Source organism: Carlito syrichta, unplaced genomic scaffold (assembly GCF_000164805.1).
Source record: "Carlito syrichta isolate Samal-C Ts95f unplaced genomic scaffold, Tarsius_syrichta-2.0.1 Scaffold315828, whole genome shotgun sequence".
NCBI classification, from domain to species: Eukaryota; Metazoa; Chordata; class Mammalia; order Primates; family Tarsiidae; genus Carlito; species Carlito syrichta.
Window position 1 is genome coordinate 173,910 of NW_007259924.1, and position 21,456 is coordinate 195,365.

A 21,456-nucleotide genomic window follows, 5' to 3' on the forward strand; every position below is an offset into this window, starting at 1 on the left:
GTGCTTCTGTCTGGGACAGTCCTACGCACATAAGCCCAATATTGTATGCCCCAACATTTCTAGTGTCCTTGGGGCCTAGGGCAAGGTAATGCCCTCCTCAGATGGCACAGCACAGGGCCACGGCAAGGAGGGCTTGAGTAGAAGTTTTGACCAGCACGATACTGGTTATGAGATGGGAAGGGAAACAGGAAGGAATCCACAAGGGCCCACATCCACATCTTTGGCCTTTATGAGGGTGGAACTTTCCCTATATAGGGGCCCAGGCAGTGGCCGAGAGGGTTTGGAGGAATGCCTAGACCCTAGAGTCTAGCGAGGCTCTAGGGGCTCCTGGCAGCATTCCTGAGACCTGTTCAGTGCCCTTCCTCACTCTCATGGAAGCCACAGGGCCACGCATCATTTCCTGCTCCTTTCCACAGGAGCCTGGAAGATGCAGGAAAAGATGGGAGGGCCACGGCCACTTGGTACCCACTGCCTTCAACCAGTGTGGGGTCCCTTCCCCTTCTCAGGGCACTCCTTGTGGGGGCAAAGGTCACCAGGAAATTGCTCACACAAGTACCCATCAGCCTCCAGGGCAAAAATGCTTCTGCTGAGTAGGGATCACGCTACTCCTCTGAGGAAGCTCTTGGCTCCGAGAAGTAGAGACCATGCCTAGGCTTGCTCTCCTTCCTTGGGCTGCTGCTCCAAATGGAATGTGCTGGTCTAGAGGGGGTCACTGAAGTCCCAGCTGCTTCAATGACATAAGACCCACAAGTGAGGTCTGGTTCTAACTTTAAGCAAGTTATTCCACCCCTTTGGGCTTCATTTTTCCAGCTGTAAGATAGGGATGATGGTATCTAACTCCAAGATAGCTATCATGATTCAACAATAATAGGAAAACATGTAACCTATCACCTTTGTACAAAGTCAGGGTAGAGTGACCGGCCCCTGGCTAGGAGGTGAGACACAAGTGGTACCTGACGTATCTGGCTAGCCACAACCTCTGTACCCTGCTCCCATTTTTGTGCCTCAAATCCCCAAGCACTGTTGGCCCTGGACTGCTTTCCACCCTCAATTCTAGTTTCTCAATGCCTCCTTCCCACAAAGTGCCACACCCTGAGGGGTGGAAGAATGAGGCAGCAGTGCCCACTTTGGCTGGGCCTAGGTGCTGTTGGGGACAGCACAAGCCATGTCTGCCCCACCTCGACACTGCATTTTCCCAGCTGGAAGAGTCACTGCGTTTCCCCAGTCTGCACTCCTCTTCAACAGTGGGTCTCAAATCTGAGAGGCAGGCTGGTGCCAGTCAATCACCAAAGGCAAGACCCGGTGTCTACATCTTGAACCAGCCCCCCAAGAGCGCCTGTTGCCAGTGACCATGGAGGCAGATGGCGGTGGTGGTAGAACTGTCCTCAGCAGCATATCGCACCCCGCTGGAGAGCTGTGGTGCTCCTGAGTGCTTCCAGGGCCTGCAGTAAGGAAACGGGCTTGACTTTAACTCAGCCTTTCCCAGATTTGACTATGCAGTTTTTTAGAAATTAGAATGACCATTGATTTATCCCAGAACTAGTGTTCTAAAGAGCAGTTTGGGAAGTGTTGATCTATTCACTCTCACTTTTTTGGTTTAGATTTTTAATATTTGAGTGAATCAAAGCCTAGGAGATCTGGGGTGCTCAGGGTGCTCAAACGGTAACTCAGAGCCTGACTCTGGGCCTGGGCCTGCCCCTCCTGTTCTCCTTTCGTCCTACACTGCTTCCTGACTCTGCTCCCTCTAAGCCTGAGGCTCTCCTGGGCTCCCCCTATGTCCTGAATGCAGGAGGAATCCTCAGGGTTGCAGAAGGGTGCAGGGGACAGAAAGGGTCGGGATTAGCCTGTTTGACTGGGATAAACAGCAGAGGAGGGTGGCCTGCACTTCTAAGATGTCTCCACAAGCCCAGCTTGTTCAGGGATGGGGGAGTAAGGTCTTTTTCTGGTCTACCAACCCTCCTGAGACAGCAGTTCCCCAGAGAGATGGCGAGCAGCTGGGTAAGGCTGGGGCTGGTCGGTGGCAGAAAAATCTTGCCATGACTTTTCTTCTCAAGCTCAAAACAGGCACATGCAGGCATCAACTGATATGCTAAAGGGGGGATCCCTTACCAGGAAAAAATGAATTTATTGCTTTATAAAAAGAAGTCTGATAAAACTAAAAGGAGGAAAAAAAACCCCACTAAAAACCTAAACATCAACTCACCCCTCTCAGCACTCCCAGGAGGTCTCAGACACATTTCTGGGGGCAATCAAGGTGGGTGGGTTGGTGAGCCAGGCAGGCTTGGCTGCTCCAACGTAAACAGCTCCAGGGCCTGGCACAGTCTGTCAGCAGGGGGCGCTGTGGATCTGCAGCCCTGAACAAGTTCCCAGCAAAGAGCGAGACTGGCTCTTGGGTGGTGGGCCTGCTGCTACCATGGCAGGCTCCTGGTCTGGTAGGTGGGGACAGGGTCAGACCCTCAGAGCCCACTCCACCCCCATCTCACACACATCCCTCGGCCCCCACAAGTCCACTTCTTTGCCCAGGTCTGGACCTCCATATCTGTTAGCCACAGCCTTACTTCCACCTCCACAAAACCAATGTGTATGTGGGGGGGGTGGCCTGGTGGTGGCCCTTTCATTCTCTTCAGGTGGCTGATAGGATGGAGGGTGGCATAGAAGCATGCTCCCCCAGTAGGCCTTGAGGGAAGAGGTGAGGGATGACTGCTCAGCTTTGTCCATGGCTCCTGAGGTCGTGTGACCCCTCAGCCCTCCATCCCCTCCCAGGCTGTAAGCTGGGGGATGGGGAGTGGGAGGGTGTTTCTCCACAGGCCTCAAATGGGAGGACAGGCCACAGACTGACCACAGGGGGCTGGAGTTACAAAGGAGTTAGCACCAACAACAGGAAGCGGGTCCTTCCTTCCTCAGGCAGCCTAGACTGGCCAGGGGAGGAGGTGAGGGGCCAGGCGAGGGAGGTGCAGACAGTGCAAGCCTTTGTCCTCAGGCAGGCGTGGCTGGTGGGCATGCAGCCGAGGGGCAGGTGGTGGGCAGCGGATGGCAGACCCCTCTGCTTTGGCAAGAGACAGAATTCCAGACACTTGAGGGAGAGTGCCTGCCTGCCAAGGGTACTGTTGGCTCCTCCTGCAGGCATCTGGAGACCCAAGTCCTCAGGGTCCGTCAGGGGTGGTAGAGAAAAGCCGGGCAGTTCCTGCATTCAGCAGTGGGAAACGTGCCCGTCCTGGGCCCTCGCCTGTCCCTCCAGCGCAGAACTCCGAGGCAGGACCAGGGCCCCGGGAGGGAGAGTGAACTCCAACATGGTGAAGGAAAGGATCCTGGGGGTGCGTGGCATCCTCTGGGGTGGGGAGGGGCACGTGGGTCAGTCACGGAAGCGCAGGCAGGAGGCCGCAGTTCTGAGGTGGTGGGTGCTAAACAAAGGCCTCCTGGTTGGATGAGCCGTTGATCTTGATGAAGAGCTTGTCATCCTCCCGCTTCTGCTGCAGTTGCCTCTCCAGCTGGCGCCGGTAGCAGATCAAGTAGAGGGGGAGGCAGAAGCCCAGCATGCTCAGGGCAAGCAGCCCCACGTTAACCTGAGGAGGCAGGGAGGAAGGTGGCCATCATGGGAGGGTGGGACTGACGCTTACCCTCACAATCAGGTTTGGGAAGAGAAGTCATAGGAGGAGAGAGGAAAAAAGGAAACAGGAAGGTCCAAGAGGTCTGAGGGCCTGTCATTCCGCATTCCAGCGTCCAATTCTGCAGGCTCTTCTCAGGCACCCGGCAGCCCTCAGGGCCTGGGCCCCCACCTCAGACCTACTGATCTGAATCTCCAGGGGTGGGGCCAGGGTTGGGACAAGCTCTTGGTACCTGGTTAAGAATCCTGCCCTGCCAGGAGGGGCCAGGACAGAAACTCTTCTGTTTACCCAGAAATCAGGTCCAGAGAGGACATGTTATGCCTCCTGGCTGGCCGCCATTCATGAAGGGACCCTGAATTGATCCTAACCAAAGTTCTCAAACCTCGTGTCCTCAGGACTCTGGAGCCCCAATCGATACCCCCAGTTCCTAGTCAGCAGAGTGGAGCAGATGCCCATAACCCAATGCCCCCTGGCCCTTCTTACCCACAGAGGGTCTCCCTGGAGGGGACCCATCATAGCCAGGAACAGTGGCTGCTGCAGGAGAGCAAAGAGTGCACTGACCAGAGACTGCAGTCCTGTGAGGCTGCCAAACTGGGTGGAGGGGTACCTGTAGGGACAACAGACACCTGTCATGGCCAGTGCCATCCTCCTCAGCTCAGCCTGGCCCCAGGTATCTGGTGACCCCCGGCTGCACCATTGGTGCCAGAGAAGAGTGAGGTATTGGCCCTTGGATTACTTTCTGCTAAGCAGTACTGCAAAGCATTTCTCTTTGGGGACCAGCCAGAGGCCCCAGACTCTGGATAGGGCCCACACCACCCAGATGTGCCGCAGGCCTGTAGGTGTCTGGCCAGGCTGTGAGGAAAGTGTGCCGGCAGGAGTCTGAAGCTTGGGAAACAGGCCCAGGGAGCAAGTTGGAGGCTGGGCCTGGCTCTGCTGTGCCCTCATCCAGAAAAGCATTGTGCAATCACGGAAACTCAGCATCACAGGCCTTGCCTGACTCCCTTAGCCCCTGCCAGGGCAGCCACAACTTCCTCCTGGGGGACGGGGCGAGGTGGAGGATGAGCAGACCTGGGATGACCCCATGGGATGCTGTAGGAAGCAGGAGGGAATTCTGGGTTAAACCTTAGCACACGCCAGGCTTTGCTGACCCAGGGATGGGAAGGGGCTCCCAGCATGAAATGAGCTGGTCTCACAGTTAGAGGCAGTAGATGATGGTGTTTGGGGTCCAGTTTTTGGATCGAGTCCCAGGTCAGAGTAGGAAGAACAATCGTGGATGTGTGGTCTCTTGGAAAAAGGTGGTTTCATTTTAGCTAGGGCCCAAGAAGGTTATGCCCACAACTGGGTCCTTTGAAAAGGCTCTAAATGAGGACAGTCTGGTACATTGTGGGCTCATTCACCCATGTTGATACTCCTGATGAAGCCCACCTGAACTTCAACCTTTAGCTTCAGGCAGCCAGAACCCACCCCTGTCTTTCCCGTTGAGCAGCCAGGGCCAGCCCAGGACTTGGCTAAGTAGCAGCCCCGAGGCCATAATGAACTACAAGAGCAGTACTGACCCTGGCTGGGAGAACTGACTTCGTGTTAAATGCCAAGGCTCGTGGGCACCCAACTGTCTGCCCACTGACCCACTTCCTGCCAGGTATGGCCTTCCCCTGGCACACCCAGCAGAAACCCTAGTACCTATCCCCTGGTGCAAGAAAATGAATCCTGTTAGGGCAGGCTGACGCAGCCTCAGGGTCAGTCCCACCAGCAGCCTCCCCAGACCATTCCCAAACCCTAGTCTGCCAGCCACCTGCAGCCTCCAGGACTTACACGGCAGCATACAGGCCCCCAACGGCAGAGTGGATGAATCCTCGCACGATCGTGTGCAGGACGAAGGAGAGGATCTGAGGGAAGGAGAACAGAGCATCAGCAGGACCACAAGGGGCCCTTCCCTGTCTTTCCCCTGCCCCCGCAGTTCCTGGGGTCCTAAACAACAGGAGCAGGGACACCCTAGAGTCGGCTATACAAGTTCTCCAGAGCCAATTGTTGAATTTTCAGCAATTTGCAAGCCAGTTGTTAAACACAGTCATTATTAAAAATTGAATTATGGCTGGGCATGGTAGCTCACGCCTGTAATCATAGCACTTTGGGAGGCCAAGGCAGGAGAATCATTTGAGCCCTCATCTCTACAAAAAATACAAACAAAAAAAAATTATCTGGGTGTGGTGGTGCATGCCATTAGTCCCAGCTACTTGGGAGGCTGAGGCAGGAGGATTGCCTGAGCCCAGGATGTCAAGGCTATGGTGAGCTAGTATCGCTCCACTGCACTCCAGTCTGGGTGACAGAGTGAGATCTTGTCTCAAAAAAAAAAAAAAATTGAATGATATAAACTCATTTACTTCCTAATTATTTTGCTATCTTTCACTATTGTACTTGCCAGGTTTTTGACATCTATCATATCTGTTTGGTGGAAATGCCATGTGATGGTGTGTTACTGTGAATCTCTTTCCAATTCCACATTTGGTGACATCAGAGTGATAGCCTGAAACCAGCCTTGATGAGAGCATTTACACTATGGTGACATGCAAACACCACCAGTTAGGGCTCTGCTGTTAGATACAGTGCTGTATAGGACGGCACTCATCAAGACCTTGATCTCCTGCCTTTGCCCACTTGAGGACTGTGCCCAGAGGTCTCCCTGCCTGCTCGCCCAGCCCTTCCTGACAGGTGGTTGCTCTTCTCACTTCCCTAGCAAAGTTCTATCACTGTCTGTGGGAAGGCGCCCTCCCAGGAAAGCCACTGCTGGCAGGCTTAGAAGCTCCTAGAAGTGCTTGTTAATGACTCCTGAAAGGCACAAGAGCTATCTGCTTTGCCACTAGAACCCTGTGTTTGCCCTTTTTGTCTTTTGTACACAGCCCTGCTATCTTGTTCAGCGGCCAGGACTTGTTCCCAGAAATGGGGGTAGTGAAGAGGGCAGGGGCTGCTCTTTGCAGTGTTGAAAGAAGCTGTGCCTGAATGTGCATGCACATGCACACACATACTTGTGCAGCACCCGCCCCCCCACCTCTAACATCTTGCTGCCTTTTCGAAGTTTTCATTGAGAACTAAATAAAAAGCAGATGACTAGCCCCACTGAGCATTGCCTCTCGATGGACAAGGTGGTCAGGGCAAGGACCTGTTGGTCTTACAGACAAGGCAGCCCAGGAGACAGGCAGAGCATGAGGGATGCAACAACACTTCCTCTGGAACTGGTACAAGTTTTCAATGGCTTCCTGTGGTCTGCACGCCCAGTGACGGCACATACCCATGATAAGTACCTGTGGGTGGGGCACACCTGGCTGTTCAACCTGCCTCAACACCTGGCCACTTGTAAAAAGGGAGGGACTCTTGTTTATGTCCTGGCCCTGGCCCAGATGGTCTATACCCATCTGGAGGCAAAGCTGTCACTCGTGTCCCTTCACAGTTTGTAAACTTGGGGATTGAACCAAAACCTACTGCTAAACCAATTTCATCGTCCTCCAGGTGGGGTCAGGTGGGTGGCAACATCTACTTTGCTCACAATCTTTGTCAAAAGTCAGCGTTCAAAAGCCTCAGAAAGCTTGTGCAAGGGAGTTAAGCTTCTGAACCCAGGTGCCAAGTCATCATCATAGTCTTTCTCCACTCTCTTGAGTAGAGACCCCGAGGGCACTCTAGTACAGGGAAGCAGATGTTCCCACAAACACTAGAGAGTGGCCAGGCCTCTTTGAACATCAGTTTTCAGCTGTTTGAACAAATACAAAACACGTAACCACACAACTACCCCAGTTCCAAGAAATGGCATGACGGTGGTATTCATGATACTCGAGATAACCAAAAGACCAAGACGAACAACAGGACTTCACAGAGAAGAGTTCCTCTGGGAAAGGCAATCCAAGTTTCCCTTACGGCTCACTCCCAGTAGCAAGCACAGAGTTGGACAGGTAACAGGCCCTCAATAAATAATGGTGGGCCAGTGGGCTGGTTGGTTGAATGGGATGAATGAAAGTCACCTTTTGCTTTGTTGATGGCGTCCATGACCTTTTAGTCTCTAAGCAACAACTCTTCCTGTTGCCCCACGCCCCAACTAGCCTCTCCCACTCCCCATATCCACCTGTAGAGGCAGGTTGGGAATGAGGCAGGTCACCCCAAAGCCCACGAGCAGCACGTTTGTGAAGGCGAAGGCCCGCATGGCATTGGTGACCTTCTGGATCTGCCGGTCCCGCTTCTTTTTCTTCTTCTCACCTCTGTAGAGACACAGAGCACACCCAGGAGTTGGGGAGCTCCCTGAAGGAAGCGGGTCTTCCCAAAAAGACAGGCCTCAGGAGCCACAGTGAGTGAACTGCAAGACTCAGAGGCCACCCAAGCGTATTTTAGGGACAGTGATGAGACTAGACCAGCATTAGGGACTCTCCCTGTTCCTCCTCCTGAGTGTGAGCCTCAGAGGAGGGGCCTCAGATATGAGAAGATGGCCATCAACACACTGCAGCACTTAAGTGAAGGCTGAGGTCCAATGATGGGAAAAGAAGGAATGGAGTGTGCCTAAGAATGTGTGGCAAAGCCTCACTTCATCACTGGCTTCCAGTCCACCCAAATCTTGCAGGAAGCTGATAATAAGCCTGATATAAGCCAAATAAGGGAGTGAATGGATTTCCCTTTGGGGGGCAGGGGTGAGTAAAGAAGAAATAAACATGCAGCAGATGGAACCGGAATGGGCACAAATAATCTCTTGGCTGCAGAACCTGACCTAGATAACAGAGCATTCTCTATAATTATTTCTTTGTGAATTAACTATTACTGATTCCAGTTTCACCACCCACACAGACACCCCATGGACGGTCATAAGACATCCACTTCCTCTCTACGAGACCTGAGGCAAACTAGTCAAACTCCTACCTTCAGTTCCCCTGTCTGTAAAATGGGTATAACACTGGCACATACCTCATCACAATGTCCCAAGGCTTGACTGAGATATTGTGCATTAAATGCTTGGCACAGGGCCAGATACAATAAACAACAGCTCATTATATGAAGGTGGAGTCAAAGAAGACAGCATTCAACTCATCTTCTGATCTTAGAGCCCAACCCTTACATAAAGTAGGGCTCTAGTATCTTGTTTAATCCTCACAATCATGAACAACTTTATTCTTACATATATTGTAGCTATAGTGACCTACTACTCAAACTGAGTAGAATGAACCTTGTAGACAAGTGGGACGACTTTAAGATGGCCTACCCACTGTGTTGCCCCTGCCAAGGATCAAAGGGAGGGCAGCCCTGGGACAGAACAGTTTGCTATCTGGTTGTCTGCACAGACTTTCCTGTGGTTTCTCTCCTTTTGTCTAGCATAGTGCTTCCCAAACTTTGGCATACCAAAGAATTTCCATAAAGAGGTGAGTGACCTAAACACGTGCTGAACTGAATGAGTGAGTGTTTAAGGGGCTTGCGAGGGGTGCTCCGAGCACATGCCTTTCTTGCCTCTCCTGACGTTAAAATCGAATCCACCCACCCTGTGCCTGCCTAACATGAGGCTCTGTGGCCTTTCTAAAGGGGCAGGGGGCTGGGAGCCGGGGCATCGCCCTGCCTACGTACTGGCTGGCATCTTTCTCCTCAGGCTCCTCGGAGGCATCTTCACACTCCTTCAGCCTCCAGTCCATGATGTAGCCGATGACGGGGGCTGTCAGCAGGCACAGCAGCTGGAGCACGCCGAAGATGGAGGTGTAGAGGCCAACTGGGGAGGAAGATGGCCTGAGTCACGGGGGCTCCTGGTGGAAAGCCCTGAGGGGCAGGTACTGGGAAGGAGCCGGGAAGCACAGGTCCTTTAGGGTCTTCCCCAGAGCCCCCTTGTCACTGTGGGTCCTGAAGGGAGCCCAGAGACCCTCACCTCTGAAGTCAAAGCCAGAGCACGGGGCAGATCCTATTCTCTGCTCCAAACCCCCTGCTCATTTCCAAGAAATGGCTAATGAGATCTAGTATGTCACCACGTCTCTCCCAGAAGCTCCAGGAAGTTACTGTGACTTGGGAACCACAGAATTACCGATGCCCGTGACGGAGGCTTTGCATGTGACTGGCCATTTGCTTTCTGCTTCTAGAAATATACCAGGAAGTCACCACTCACAGGGACTCTGATGCAAGGTTTCTATCTTCAAAGAGACTTAAAATTATGGTGGGTTATTTCAGAGAAATAGAAGCTGAAAGTTGATGGTCCCACCCCTACTCCACAGTTCTAGCCAAGAGGTACGTTTGGAGCTCAAGGTGATGAGTTTCTGGGTTGAACAGAGACAGGCTAGGAGGGGATGCTGCAAAGTTCCCTGACACACCCCGCCTGCTTACCCGTGGCCATCACTGCATCAAGAAAGCAAAGGTGAAAAAGCAGAGAGGAGAGAGGTTAGCGGCAGGAATCCCAAGAGTGGTTATAGACAGATGGGGAGAGGAGGCAGGCTTGCTGTCGTCCAGCACACACTCCACCTCCCACTGAGCCCAACTCAGAGCACTTAGAGGAAGCCAACCCTGAGCCAGGCTTCTGGGAGTGGATTCGGGAGAAGGTCCAGCCCAGGTGCCTGCTGACGTTTTCCAGTCTGCAGGGGCAGCAGTCATGTGCAGCTGATGCCTTGTCACAGGAAGGCTGGTGAATCAGGCCTGCAGTGCTGGCAGACACCATGATGGGGAAGTGGTGTGTGTGCACAGGAGGCCTTGCTGAATTAGAGTCCCTCACTCCCATGCGGCCCCATGGGACACTGCTCTATCATAGCTACTTTCCACTGCACTCAGAGAACAAGAAAAGTCAAAGAGCCCGCCCTGGATATCCAGCCAAGGCATTTCACACCATTAGTCTCCTGCAGACAGCCAGAGCTTGTCTTCCTTCCACACCGCCAGCTCCCTAACCCTACAGCAGTATCAGGGTGCTGTGAGTGTTGGGTGCAACCAGTCACAGGAACAGGATGGGGAAATCCAATGCCCTGTCTGCCACAGACCAAACTTCCTGGCCTGACTTCCTCTACTTCTTGAAACTGACTATTTGAATATAAGAAATAGCTGGAAAAATTCCTCTTGGGCAGCACAAGGTTTCTCAGAGAACTTGAGTAAAAGATCATGACTCAGCAGCCTTCCAAGGGCCAGAGACAGGCTCTCTCTGCACTTTTTCAGGATCTCTACCTCTCTGGACCTGAATGTTGGCAACAGAAGGTGTTTAGACATGATAGATCACCTGTCTTCAAAGTATGTCCCACGGATTTTAAGAGTGTTACATAAAGCAATGGTTCTTATGGTAGACGTTTGGGGGAACATCACTGGAATAAACAAAGCTAAATTGGTTATTTTTTCCTGTGGGCTCCTTGGGGTCTTTATTATGTTAGTGTCCACTGTGAATTTTCGCAAGGGCACATGACAGTGTTTCTCTACTCTGCTTCACCGCCCAGATCCCATTTTCGCAGTAGAACCAGTAAAGTTATCTGGTTCCCTTTGCTATCTTTTCCTTTTATTAAAGTTGAATTTCTCACCCCCCTTTAAAAGCTGATAAGTGATTCCTCACAATGCCTAGGGTATCTTCCCCTTGATAAAAACAAGTAAACCAACAAATTGCACACCAGAGAGACTGTCCCAAAAAAGGATTTTCCAAATGTGTTTGTCCTGCTTGAGGATGACTAAAGCTGACTCAGCTCAGGCCCTGGGGAATTACTTTCTTTGTAGAATCAAAACCTCTAATCAGCTGAGGGCCTTCTGTGCTGTTTCAGAAAAGTGGTGTGTGGGTTATCAGTTCTGTTTACTGGAGCTAACAAGCCTCAACTGGATCACACACTCCAAGGAAGCCTACGCCCGGCTCTGTTTTGCCAACTCAGGACGCAGATCCCAGTGTGGGCCCAATTGCCCCAGTGTCTTCAGTCATGATGACACTCATCCTCCCCTCAATAAACGCCAACTCTGCCATTTTGGGGGAGATTCTCAGCAGCACTCAGGGGAATGAGTGCTCTGTTCTGTCACACACACACACACACACACACACACACACACACACACACACACACACACACACACACATCAACCCTCCCCACCCAGGCACTGGAAAACACATGCCCCAAACACATGTAACTATTTTTGTCCTTTCCTTCCTCCTCCTAAACCAGGAAACCCCGGTGGAGACATGAAAGAACAGTTGGGACTGGCTGTGATGAAATGACTCTGACAAGCAAACAGTGTCCCGGACACTGCTATTTCAAGGCCCTGCTACTCCGGCTTAGCCTAACACATTCCAGCCAGTGGATGTGGGCTGAGCTCAGGCCAGGAGGAGTGACCAGCACTCTCCAGGTGCCTTCCCCGGGGGCTGTGTGCCGAGGCCTGGGGCCACTTACCTGTCTTCTGGTCACCATTGACCAGGAACTTGAGGATGTTGTTCATGGCTCCCATGTAGAAGATGAGACGCAGCTGTGTGACGCACATGGTGACAAGGCTGAGCAGCAGGATGGGGCTGAACACGCTGTGCATAAACGAGGGAGCTGCTGTGGGGAGAAGGTGCGGGTCTCAGGGCCATGGCGCACAGCCCACCCACCATCCAGGGGCCAGGCCTGATTTGCTGAGCAAGTCCCTCCATGCTGGAGGCGAGGAAGGGGACCTTCAGGACGGGCCTGGGTGAGGGTAATGGTGCTGCTGCTACAGGATGGGAGGGGCACCCCTTGTGTGAAATCAGATCAGGTAACAGCAAATCCCTTCACCCCTGCGATTCTTAATGGGCTCATCTGGGATGAAGTGAGAATTGTGTGAGATGATACCCACAAAGCCCTCCACCAGGGCTCGCCGCAGTAATCTGGATTGGCCATGCCTCCCTGTTGCCCGGGTATGGATGCAGATGCCTGACTCACATCTCAGGGCTGTGTGGTGAATACCTGTAGCGTCTGGCTGGCATTTCACCTCCAAGTCAACAGTGGACAGACACAGTTTGTGGCCCTCCTGCAGTGCCGCCTGTTCCTTGGCACTCCTCATGGAGCTGCCCACGCTGAGGCGGCGCCCCACCGTGGTCACCTGCTTGTAGAACTGCTTCCCTGTGATCTTGTGGTCAAAGCCCAGCCAGCTGAACTTGATCTTCACCCTGGGGGCCCCAGAGAGTGTTCGTTGGTGCTGCCCAGGACCCTGGCTGGTGTGAGCGTGGGGCAGACGGCACATCTACTTACGAGTAGTCCATGTCCTCTGGCCCCGGGAAGGGCTCTAGAGGCCAGTTGAAGAAGCAGTTGAAGAAAACCAGCCCAGAGCAGCCAGCCCAGACCACAAGGATGATGATGAAGGAGACCCCAGCATCGTAGATGAGCTGACAGGCACAACGGGTGGGGACAGGGGAGCAGAGTTAGCAGAGGGTCGTCAGAGTGGATGGCAGGCTGGGGTTTCTGGCGGTCACTGTGTTGAGCCTTGTGAGGAGGCACAGCCCTGTCACTGGAGTGTTTGGGCATCAGAGACCCTGTGTTCCAATAAACCCAATTTGCCTGCACTTGCTAGTTATCCAGCCCTTTGGGCCTCCGACGTGGACTAAATGGCATGCCTTGGAAGGGCTTCCCCTGACTACCCCTGCTGTCACATCATTGTCTCATGGGCTCACAGGGAACGGCCCTGGCTGAAGTGGTTGTGCTTCCCAATTTATTTGCTTGTCTAGTGTTCGCTAAGCTCCAGTTCAGCTAACAGGAACCCGCTAGCCTTGTCCTCAGGCATTTCTCCAGTGCCTCAAAGAGTACACAAGGCAGGTGTCAGCAAAACACTCAATGGACAGATGGATGTGCTGCCCCACTTGGATCCTCCGTGAAATAGGTGTACACTGGCATGTGTCCTCCTGGTGTTGGAGTGAGTGGGCGTGGCCTTGGCAGGTGGGCAGCCTACCAAGCATGTTTGCTGTTGTTGGCATGAGTGCCCCTGACTTCCAGCAGGAACACCAGAGTCTCCAAAGACAACTGCCCAGTGTTCCAGGAAGGACAGCAGCAGTTAGACACTGAGACGAGGAGGAGGAAGGTGCAGGCTCCTTGTGGCTCCAGGGGCATGAAAACCCCTGCAAGCCCACAGATTCCCACTTCCTATCACCTGGACTCCCAGGGGACCAGCCTGAATCTATGACTGCCTCTCCTTGTGGATAGCATCCCTCACCCACTGGGGAAATAGGCTTTTACTTAGTGCTGGTGCCAGCAGAGGGCAAAGCCCCTACTGCAGCCCTGGCAGAGCCGCAGGCTTTGGGGTAGGAACTGGGACTGATGGACCGCGAGGTGTTTACTTCATCCTGACCCTGTGTGACTTCCATACACTCGGAATCCCGCCTGGGAGGGAAACAGCTGAACCAACTTGGCCAAGAGCAGCACTCTGGCTAACAGGGAGCAGCAGCGCAATAACAACAGGCGGGGGCTGAGGGAGACTGGAGCTGGACTCAGGGCTGGGACAGTCTCACTCCCCCCCCCACCCTTTCCCTACCCTAGCCGAGAAATGCAAAGGCAGCCTGCAGTCACACCCTGCAGCAATGGGCTTGAATCTTCCATCCCCCGCAAGGCCCAGAGGTTTTCTTTTCTTACCCCTGTGATGCCTGGGTACATCCTACCCAGGTGAGAATGGTGAAGAGGGACTACCCCAACACCCACAATTGCTTCGCTTTTCAGAAAGAGTGGAAGGAGGCTTTCGGGAAGCCTCTGCACAGACACTAGTACACACTAAACATGCTGGAAGCCTCACCTTTATTCCTGGGAAGGTGACAGCAGAGGAGGCATAGGATCCAATCATCAAGGCAATAAATGTGGATCGAAGGTCGCCAAACATGTTGGGCAGCTGAGAGATAAGAAACAGAGAAATCTCAGCTGAGAGAATGGGCAGAGGAAAGGTGGAGGAGGCGGGGAGTAGAGATTGGAGGCATTCTCAGGCACCATTTCTACCTGTCCTCCTTCCTGTGTGACTCACAGGGAGATTAATTAGTACAGGGACTAGTATTGCTAACTGAAAGTGTTTCCTTCCTGGACTGGGGCTGATGAGGGGAACGTAGGGAAGTAATGCGGACATTGGACTCCAGATGCACTGAGTTGTTTGGTTTGCCTTTCTGGTGGGCAAGCACCCCATCTCTCTCCTCCTGCCATGGGCCAGGAGCCTTGTTGTCTTTGCAGGGTTACACTGAGATGCCAGAGAATAGAGTTATGAGCCCCAGGCATCCCTCAGAGGGAGAAAACCTGTTAAAAATAAGAAGCTATTTGGGGATAATAGCGTCATTTTATAAATAAAAATATCAGCATCCCAGAAAGACCAGATGTCAGCAAAAGCTGCTTTCGGTTTTGAGAGGGTAGGTTTCTGGAAGATGCCAGTCAGACTTCTACAGTTCCCTCATGGTTGACAAGGAAGCTGGTCTAGGATTCCTGCTTCTGAATTTCTAAGTCTAAGCAGGGGATTCTCGCTACACGGGAGATTTTGCCCTGAGAAGGTCAATAGTAAGAAAGACTCAGGCTTTCTTTTCAACGTAGCCACTCTCAGCATCTCACACCAGCTCATTCTAGGTTCAGGGCAAGAGACATCCCACCTGAACATGACTTCAAGGCTAAACACTCGGTGATTCCACAGAAATCCAAACCTGGTGAAACATGACAGCAAAGTCGTGGATTCAAACAGATGGAGGCGAACAACCAGTTGCAGTTCATCTAACCTCCAAAAAGAGTACCCCACATATTGCGAAGGTTCCCCATTCACACCAACAGTGTCCCTGGCATTGAGGACTGCTCTCTGGATAACTCTACCAACCTATTTCATGGAATTCAGGCTACTTATAGGGACCAAATCTGTGTTCTCCTCCCCAATTTATCTTGAATCATTTTTTAAAAAATCAAACATGGCCACCTGCAAGCAAATTCACTGTTGCTGAATGGAGGCAGTTTGAGCTTGGCTACCTACATACCTGTCCTTCATCATCTCTGCCTGTTTGCCCCACAATTAAAAATGAGAAAGAGACATCATTGAAGTTTAAAACTTCTGTGCTTCAAAGGACAGCATCAAGAACATGAAAAGTCCAAGTGTGATTGATGCCTATAATCCCAGCACTTTGGGAGGCCAAGGTGAGAAGATTGCTTGAGCCCAGGAGTTCAAGATAAGCCTGGGCAACATAGCAAGACCCCATCTCCACACACACACACACACACACACACACACACACACACACACACACACAAATTAGCCAGGTGGTGGCACATGCCTATAGCCCCAGTTACTTAGGAGGCTGAGGTGGGAGGATTGCTTGAGTCCAGGAGGGTGAGACTGAAATGAGCTATGATGTGCCACTGCACTCTAGCCTTGGGCAACAGAGTAAGACTGTCTTTAAAAAAAAAAAAAAAGTAAAAAGGAATGCATAGAATGGGAGAAACTTTTTACAAACCGTATATCTGATAAGGAGCTTATATCTAGAATATATAAAGAACTCCTACAACTCATGATAAAATGATAAATGGCCTATTTTTAAAATGGCAAAGGTTCTGAATAGACATTTCTCCAAAGAAGATATACAAATGATTAATAAGCACATGAAAAGATGTTCAACATAATTAATCATAGGGAAACACAAATCAAAGATTCTACTTGATACCCACTAACTGTAATCAAAAAATCATTTAGTGAGCCGGGCTTGGTGGCTCAGCCTGTAATCCCAGCGCTTTGGGAGGCTGAGGTGAGTGGACTGCCTGAGCCCACGGGTTCAAGACCCGCTTGGGCAACTTGGCGAGAGCTCATCTCTACAATAAATCAAAAATTAGCTGGACGTGGTAGCGTACGCCTGTAGTTCCAGTTACTTGAAAGGCTGAGGCAAAAGGATTCCGGAGCCCAGCAGGTCGAGGCTGCAGTGGCCAGGAGCGGCCATTGCACTCCAGTCTGGGATACACAGTGAGACTCCAACTCAAAAAAAAAAAAAAAGTCATTTAGTGGGCCATGCAAGGTGGCTCAAGCCTGTAATCGCAGCACTTTGGGAGGGCGAGGTAAGGGGATTGCCTGCACCCACAGGTTCAAGAACAGACTGGGCAACTTGGCGAGACTTCATCGCTACAGTAAATAAAAAAAATTAGCTGCGTGTGGTAGCGCACACCTGTAGTTCCAGCTACTTGGAAGGCTGAGGCAGAAGGATCGCCTGAGCCCAGCAGGTCAAAACTGGGGTGGCTGTGAGCATGCCATTGCACTCCAGCCTGGGTGATGGAGTGAGACTCCAACTCAAAAAAAAAAAAAGTCAGTTAGCTGGGTGCAGTGGCTCATGTCTGTAATCCCAGCACTTTGGGAAACCGAGGTGGGAGAACTGCTTGAGCCCAGGAATTTGAGACCAGCCTGGATAACACAGCAAGACCTCATCTTTACAAAAAATTAAAAAATTAGCTGGGCGTGGTAGCATGTGCCTGTGGTCCCAGCTACTTAGGAGGCTGAGGCAGAAGGAGCATCTGAGCCCAGGAGTTCAAGATTGCAGTGAGCTGCAATTGTGCCACTGCATTCCAGCCTGGGTGACAGAGTGAGACACTGACCAAAAAAAAAAAAGTCAGATAATAACTAATGTTTGTGAGAATACAGAGGAATTGGAACCCTTATACACTGCCAGTGGAGGCCGGGCTCAGTGGCTCAGCCTGTAATCCCTGCACTTTGGGAGGCTGAGGTGAGTAGATTGCCTGAGCCTGTGGGTTCGAGACCAGCCTGGGCAACTTGGTGAGACCTCGTCTCTACAATAAAATAAAAAACAGTCGGGCGTGGTAGCACGCACCTGTAGTTCTGGCTACTTGGAAGGCTGAGGCAGAAGGATCGCTGGAGCCCAGCAGATCGACGCTGGAGTGGCTGTGAGCATGCATGCCACTGCACTCCAGCCTGGGCAACAGAGTGAGATTCCAACTCAAAAAACAAACAAATAAACAAACCAAATACACTGCCAGTGGAAACGGAAAATGGTGCAGCCACTTTGAAAAACAGTCTGGCAATTCTTCAAACAGTTAAGCATAGAGTAACTGTGTCACCCAGAAATTCCACTCCTAGGTATATACCCAAAAGTAATAAAAACATATGTCTACACAAGAACTTGTACGTGAATGTTCACAACAGTCTTCATAATAGCCTAAAAGCAGAAACCTAAATGTCCGCCAATGGATGAATGAATAAACAAAATATATATATTCATATAATGGAATATTATTCAGTCATAAAAAAGAATGAAGTACTGATACATGCTAAAACATGGATAAATAAGCCTTGAAAACACTATGCCAAGTGAAGGAAGCCAGTCACAAAGACCACACATTATAAGATTTCATTTAGATGAAATGTCCAGAATGGGCAAATCTACAGAGGTAAAGAGTAGGCAGTGGCTGACGAGGATCAGGGGATAGAGGTTGCAAGTAAAGAGGGAGGAATTGCTGATGGGTACAGGATTTATATTTGGGGTGTTATCATTGATTGTGATTATGGTTGTACAACTCTGTGAATACACTAGAAACCATTTACTTATACTTTTTTTTTAGTAGGAGTCTCACTCTGTCGCCCAGGCTGGAGTGTAGTGGCATGCTCATGGGTACCAAAGACTTGATCTGCTGGGCTCAGGTGATCCTTCTGCCTCAGTTTTCCAAGTAGCTGGAACCACAAGCATGTGCCACCATGCCCGGCTAATTTTTTGATTTATTGTAGAGATGAGGTCTCGCCAAATTCCCCAGGTTGGTCTCAAACCCCTGGGCTCGGGCAATCCTCTCGCTTCTGCCTCCCAAAGTGCTGGGATTACAGGTGTGAGCCACCAAGCCCAGCAACTTGTACATTTTAAAAAATGAACTGTATGGCATGTACATTATATCAGAATAATGCTGTTAATAAAACATGAGTATGGGATTTAAGATGTTTTGGGATCCCAGGATTAAAAAGAAACAAGAGCCAGGTATAGTGATGCACACCTATAATCCCAGCTACTTGGGAGGCTGAGGCAGGAGGATCGCTTGAGACCAGGAGTTCAAGGCTGCAATGAGCTATGATTGTTCCACTGCACCCTAGCCTAGGCAAGAGAGTGAGACTCCATCTCAAATTTAAAAATAAATGAATAAAATTTCTAAAATAATTTTTTTTAAAGAACATGAACAGGCAACCCCCTCGGGTCCACTCCCACTGTGGGAACTTTTCTGTCCTCTCAATAAATCCTGCTTTCAAAAAAAAAGAACATGAGCAGATCTGTAGGGTATGACCAACTAAGCCACCTTCTGGCATTAGGTTGGGGTGGCCAGCCAGGCTGCCCCCCAAATTCCCATCACCCTAAGAGCTCTTCTCCCAGCCCCCAGGCAACGTGGGCCCTCTGGCCTTCCAGACTTCTCAGGGAGGGTTGGAGGGGGACAAGGGGCATAGAGAAATTCCTGCTGGGCATGGTGGCTCATGCCTGTAATTCCAGCACTTTCAGAGACGGAGGTGAGAGGACTGCCTGAGCCCATGGGTTTGAGACCAGCCTGGGCAACATGGCAAGACCTCGTCTCTACAATAAATCAAAAAATTAGCCGACGTGGTGGCACACGCCTAAAACTTCAGTTACTTGGAAGGTTGAGGTGAAAGGATTGCCTGAGCCCAGTGGGCCAAGGCTGCAGTGGCCATGAGTGTGCCACTGCACTCTAGCCTGGGCAACACAGTGAGACTCTGACTCAAAAAATAATAATAATAATAATAATTCCTGTTGAGTACAGTGGCTCACACCTATAATCCCAGCACTTTGGGAGGCCAAGGTAAGAGGATTGCCTGAGCTCACGGGTTCGAGACCAGCCTGAGCAACTCACCAAGACCTCATCTCTACAATAGATTAAAAAATTAGCCGGGTGTGGTGGCACGTGCCTGTAATTCCAGCTACTTGGAAGACTGAGGCAAAAGGATCACCTGAGCCCAGCAGGTTGAGGCTGTGGTGGCTGTGAGCGTGCCATTGCACTCCAGTCTAGGTGACAGAGTAAGACTCCAACTCAAAAAATAAAAACTAAAAAACTTCCTTCCAGTGGGAAACCAAAGAAATGTGATGTGCTCATGTGTGCCTGGGCACACCCAGGTGAGCACACAGGTGCCCATTCTTACTCTCTGCATACCTGCCTCCCAGATATGCTGCAGTTCAAAGGACATGCCTCAGTTCCCAAGCTCATATATTTGGGCTGACCCATGCTGGCTACTCCAGCAAGGCAGCCTGGTAGGGAAGGCATCTCTGGGGCCATATCCACTCCAGGGAGAATCCAAAGATTAGTTCTGCTTATGTGGAAGGAGGAAACTATTTCTGTCTGGGATGCTACTCCAGCCAGGGCAGGTAAAGAAAGGAACCAAAGAAGGCTTGGAACCCAACCGGAAGAGCAGATGGAGACCGGGAGCTTGGCTTCCTTGGTGTAGGGTCAAGTGAGGCAAACACTTTGTTGCTGCAGTCGCTTTGGGCACAAAGCGTCTCAAACTTTTCAACAGGCTAGGGATTGTTACAGAAAAGCAGACAGCTTGCTAGCTAGCCCTTTTCCTTCTACTTTCTTAATCTCAAGGCTGCCTTAACCTTAACCCAGGCTAGAGGCCAACAGACCACAGAAGCTTGGGGACAGCACGTGACCCTGCCTGGTCTTCTGAAGTCTTCACCCCAGCACTAGATCCAGGACAGAGAAGATCAGAACCTGGGAAGATCAGTCCATGGATAAGACTATTGCCCTCAGGCCTGGACAGGGCAGCAACCTTCCAGCTGCCTTCCCTGCTGACCTGCCTCCCCCATCTGGAACACTTATCAACACCAAGAAAATTCTTCCCAGCATGTTATTTTGCTCAGCAGGGCCATTCCTTTGGGGAGTACAGAGCCTCAGGGCAAACCACACTATATAGCCTTTCCACAGACACCTACTCTAGTATTTTAAATTATGATTTTTTTCCTGATTAGAAAAGCAATGTATGTCCACTGTAAAACATTTGCAACAAAGTATAAAAAGAATAGGCCAGCTGGGCGTGGTGGTTCACACCTATAATCCCAGCATTTTGGGAAGTTGAAGTGAGAGGACTGCCTGAGCCCACAGGTTTGAGACCAGTCTGGGCAACTTGGCGAGAACTCATCTCTACAATAAATCAAAAATTAGCTGGTAGCCGGGCTTGGTGGCTCAGTCTGTAATCCTGCGCTTTGGAAGGCATAGGTGAGTGAACTGCCTGAACCCGCGGGTTTGAGACCCACCTGGGCAACTTGGTGAGACCTCTTCTCTACAATAAAAAAAAAATAGTTGGGCATGGTGGCATGTGCCTGTAGTTCCAGCTACTTGGAAGGCTGAGGTGGAAGGATCACCTGAGCCCAACCGGTAAAGGCTATGGTGGCTGTAAGCATGCTACTGCACTTCAGCCAGGGCGACAGAATAAGAGACTCCAACTCAAAAAAAAAAAAAAAAGCAGAATAGGCCAGATGTGGTGGTTCACACCTATAATCCCAGCATTTTGGGATGCCAAGGTGAAGAGGATTGCTTGACCCCAGGAGTTCGAGATCAGCCTAGGCAACATAGCAAGACCTCGTCTCTACAAAATTAAAACATTAGAAGTATAAAAAGAATAAAGTAAAAATCACCCTGAATAGCTATTTTACCATTTCTGGATATTTCCTTTAATATTTTTTTCTTTTTCTTTTTGAGTTGGAGCCTCACTCCATTGCCCAGGCTGGAGTGCAGTGGCATGCTCACAGTTGACCCGCTGGGTTCCAGCATTGACCTGCTGGGCTCTAGCAATCCTTCTGCCTCAGCCTTCCAAGTAGCCAGAACTACAGGTGCACACTACCACGTCCAGTTAATTTTTTGATTTTATTGTAGAGAGGAGGTCTCGCCAAGTTGCCTGAGCTGATCTCGAACCCACAGGCTCAGGCAATCCACTCACCTCGGCCTCCCAAAGTGCTGGG

At 51.0% G+C, this 21,456-nt stretch overlaps 1 protein-coding gene across 3 annotated transcripts in view; it reads right to left on the minus strand.

The window, feature by feature from the left end:
• Positions 1-1,597: 1,597 nt before the first annotated feature.
• The window catches only part of SLC43A2 (solute carrier family 43 member 2), a 45,273-nt gene continuing 25,414 nt past the window's right edge, over positions 1,598-21,456 (minus strand). Inside the window, exons 6-15 of one of the 3 annotated variants that reach the window (XM_008073366.1) lie at positions 14,295-14,387; positions 12,767-12,900; positions 12,482-12,684; positions 11,951-12,097; positions 9,936-9,947; positions 9,195-9,333; positions 7,717-7,849; positions 5,418-5,491; positions 4,089-4,212; positions 1,598-3,563 (exon numbers count right to left, since the gene is read on the minus strand). In XM_008073366.1, the coding sequence (XP_008071557.1) occupies positions 3,402-3,563; positions 4,089-4,212; positions 5,418-5,491; positions 7,717-7,849; positions 9,195-9,333; positions 9,936-9,947; positions 11,951-12,097; positions 12,482-12,684; positions 12,767-12,900; positions 14,295-14,387 (1,221 nt within the window). In that variant the 3' untranslated portion in view covers positions 1,598-3,401. The remainder of the gene's footprint in view (positions 3,564-4,088; positions 4,213-5,417; positions 5,492-7,716; positions 7,850-9,194; positions 9,334-9,935; positions 9,948-11,950; positions 12,098-12,481; positions 12,685-12,766; positions 12,901-14,294; positions 14,388-21,456) is intronic. The other 2 variants (XM_008073367.2, XM_008073369.2) reach the window with 2 other exon arrangements.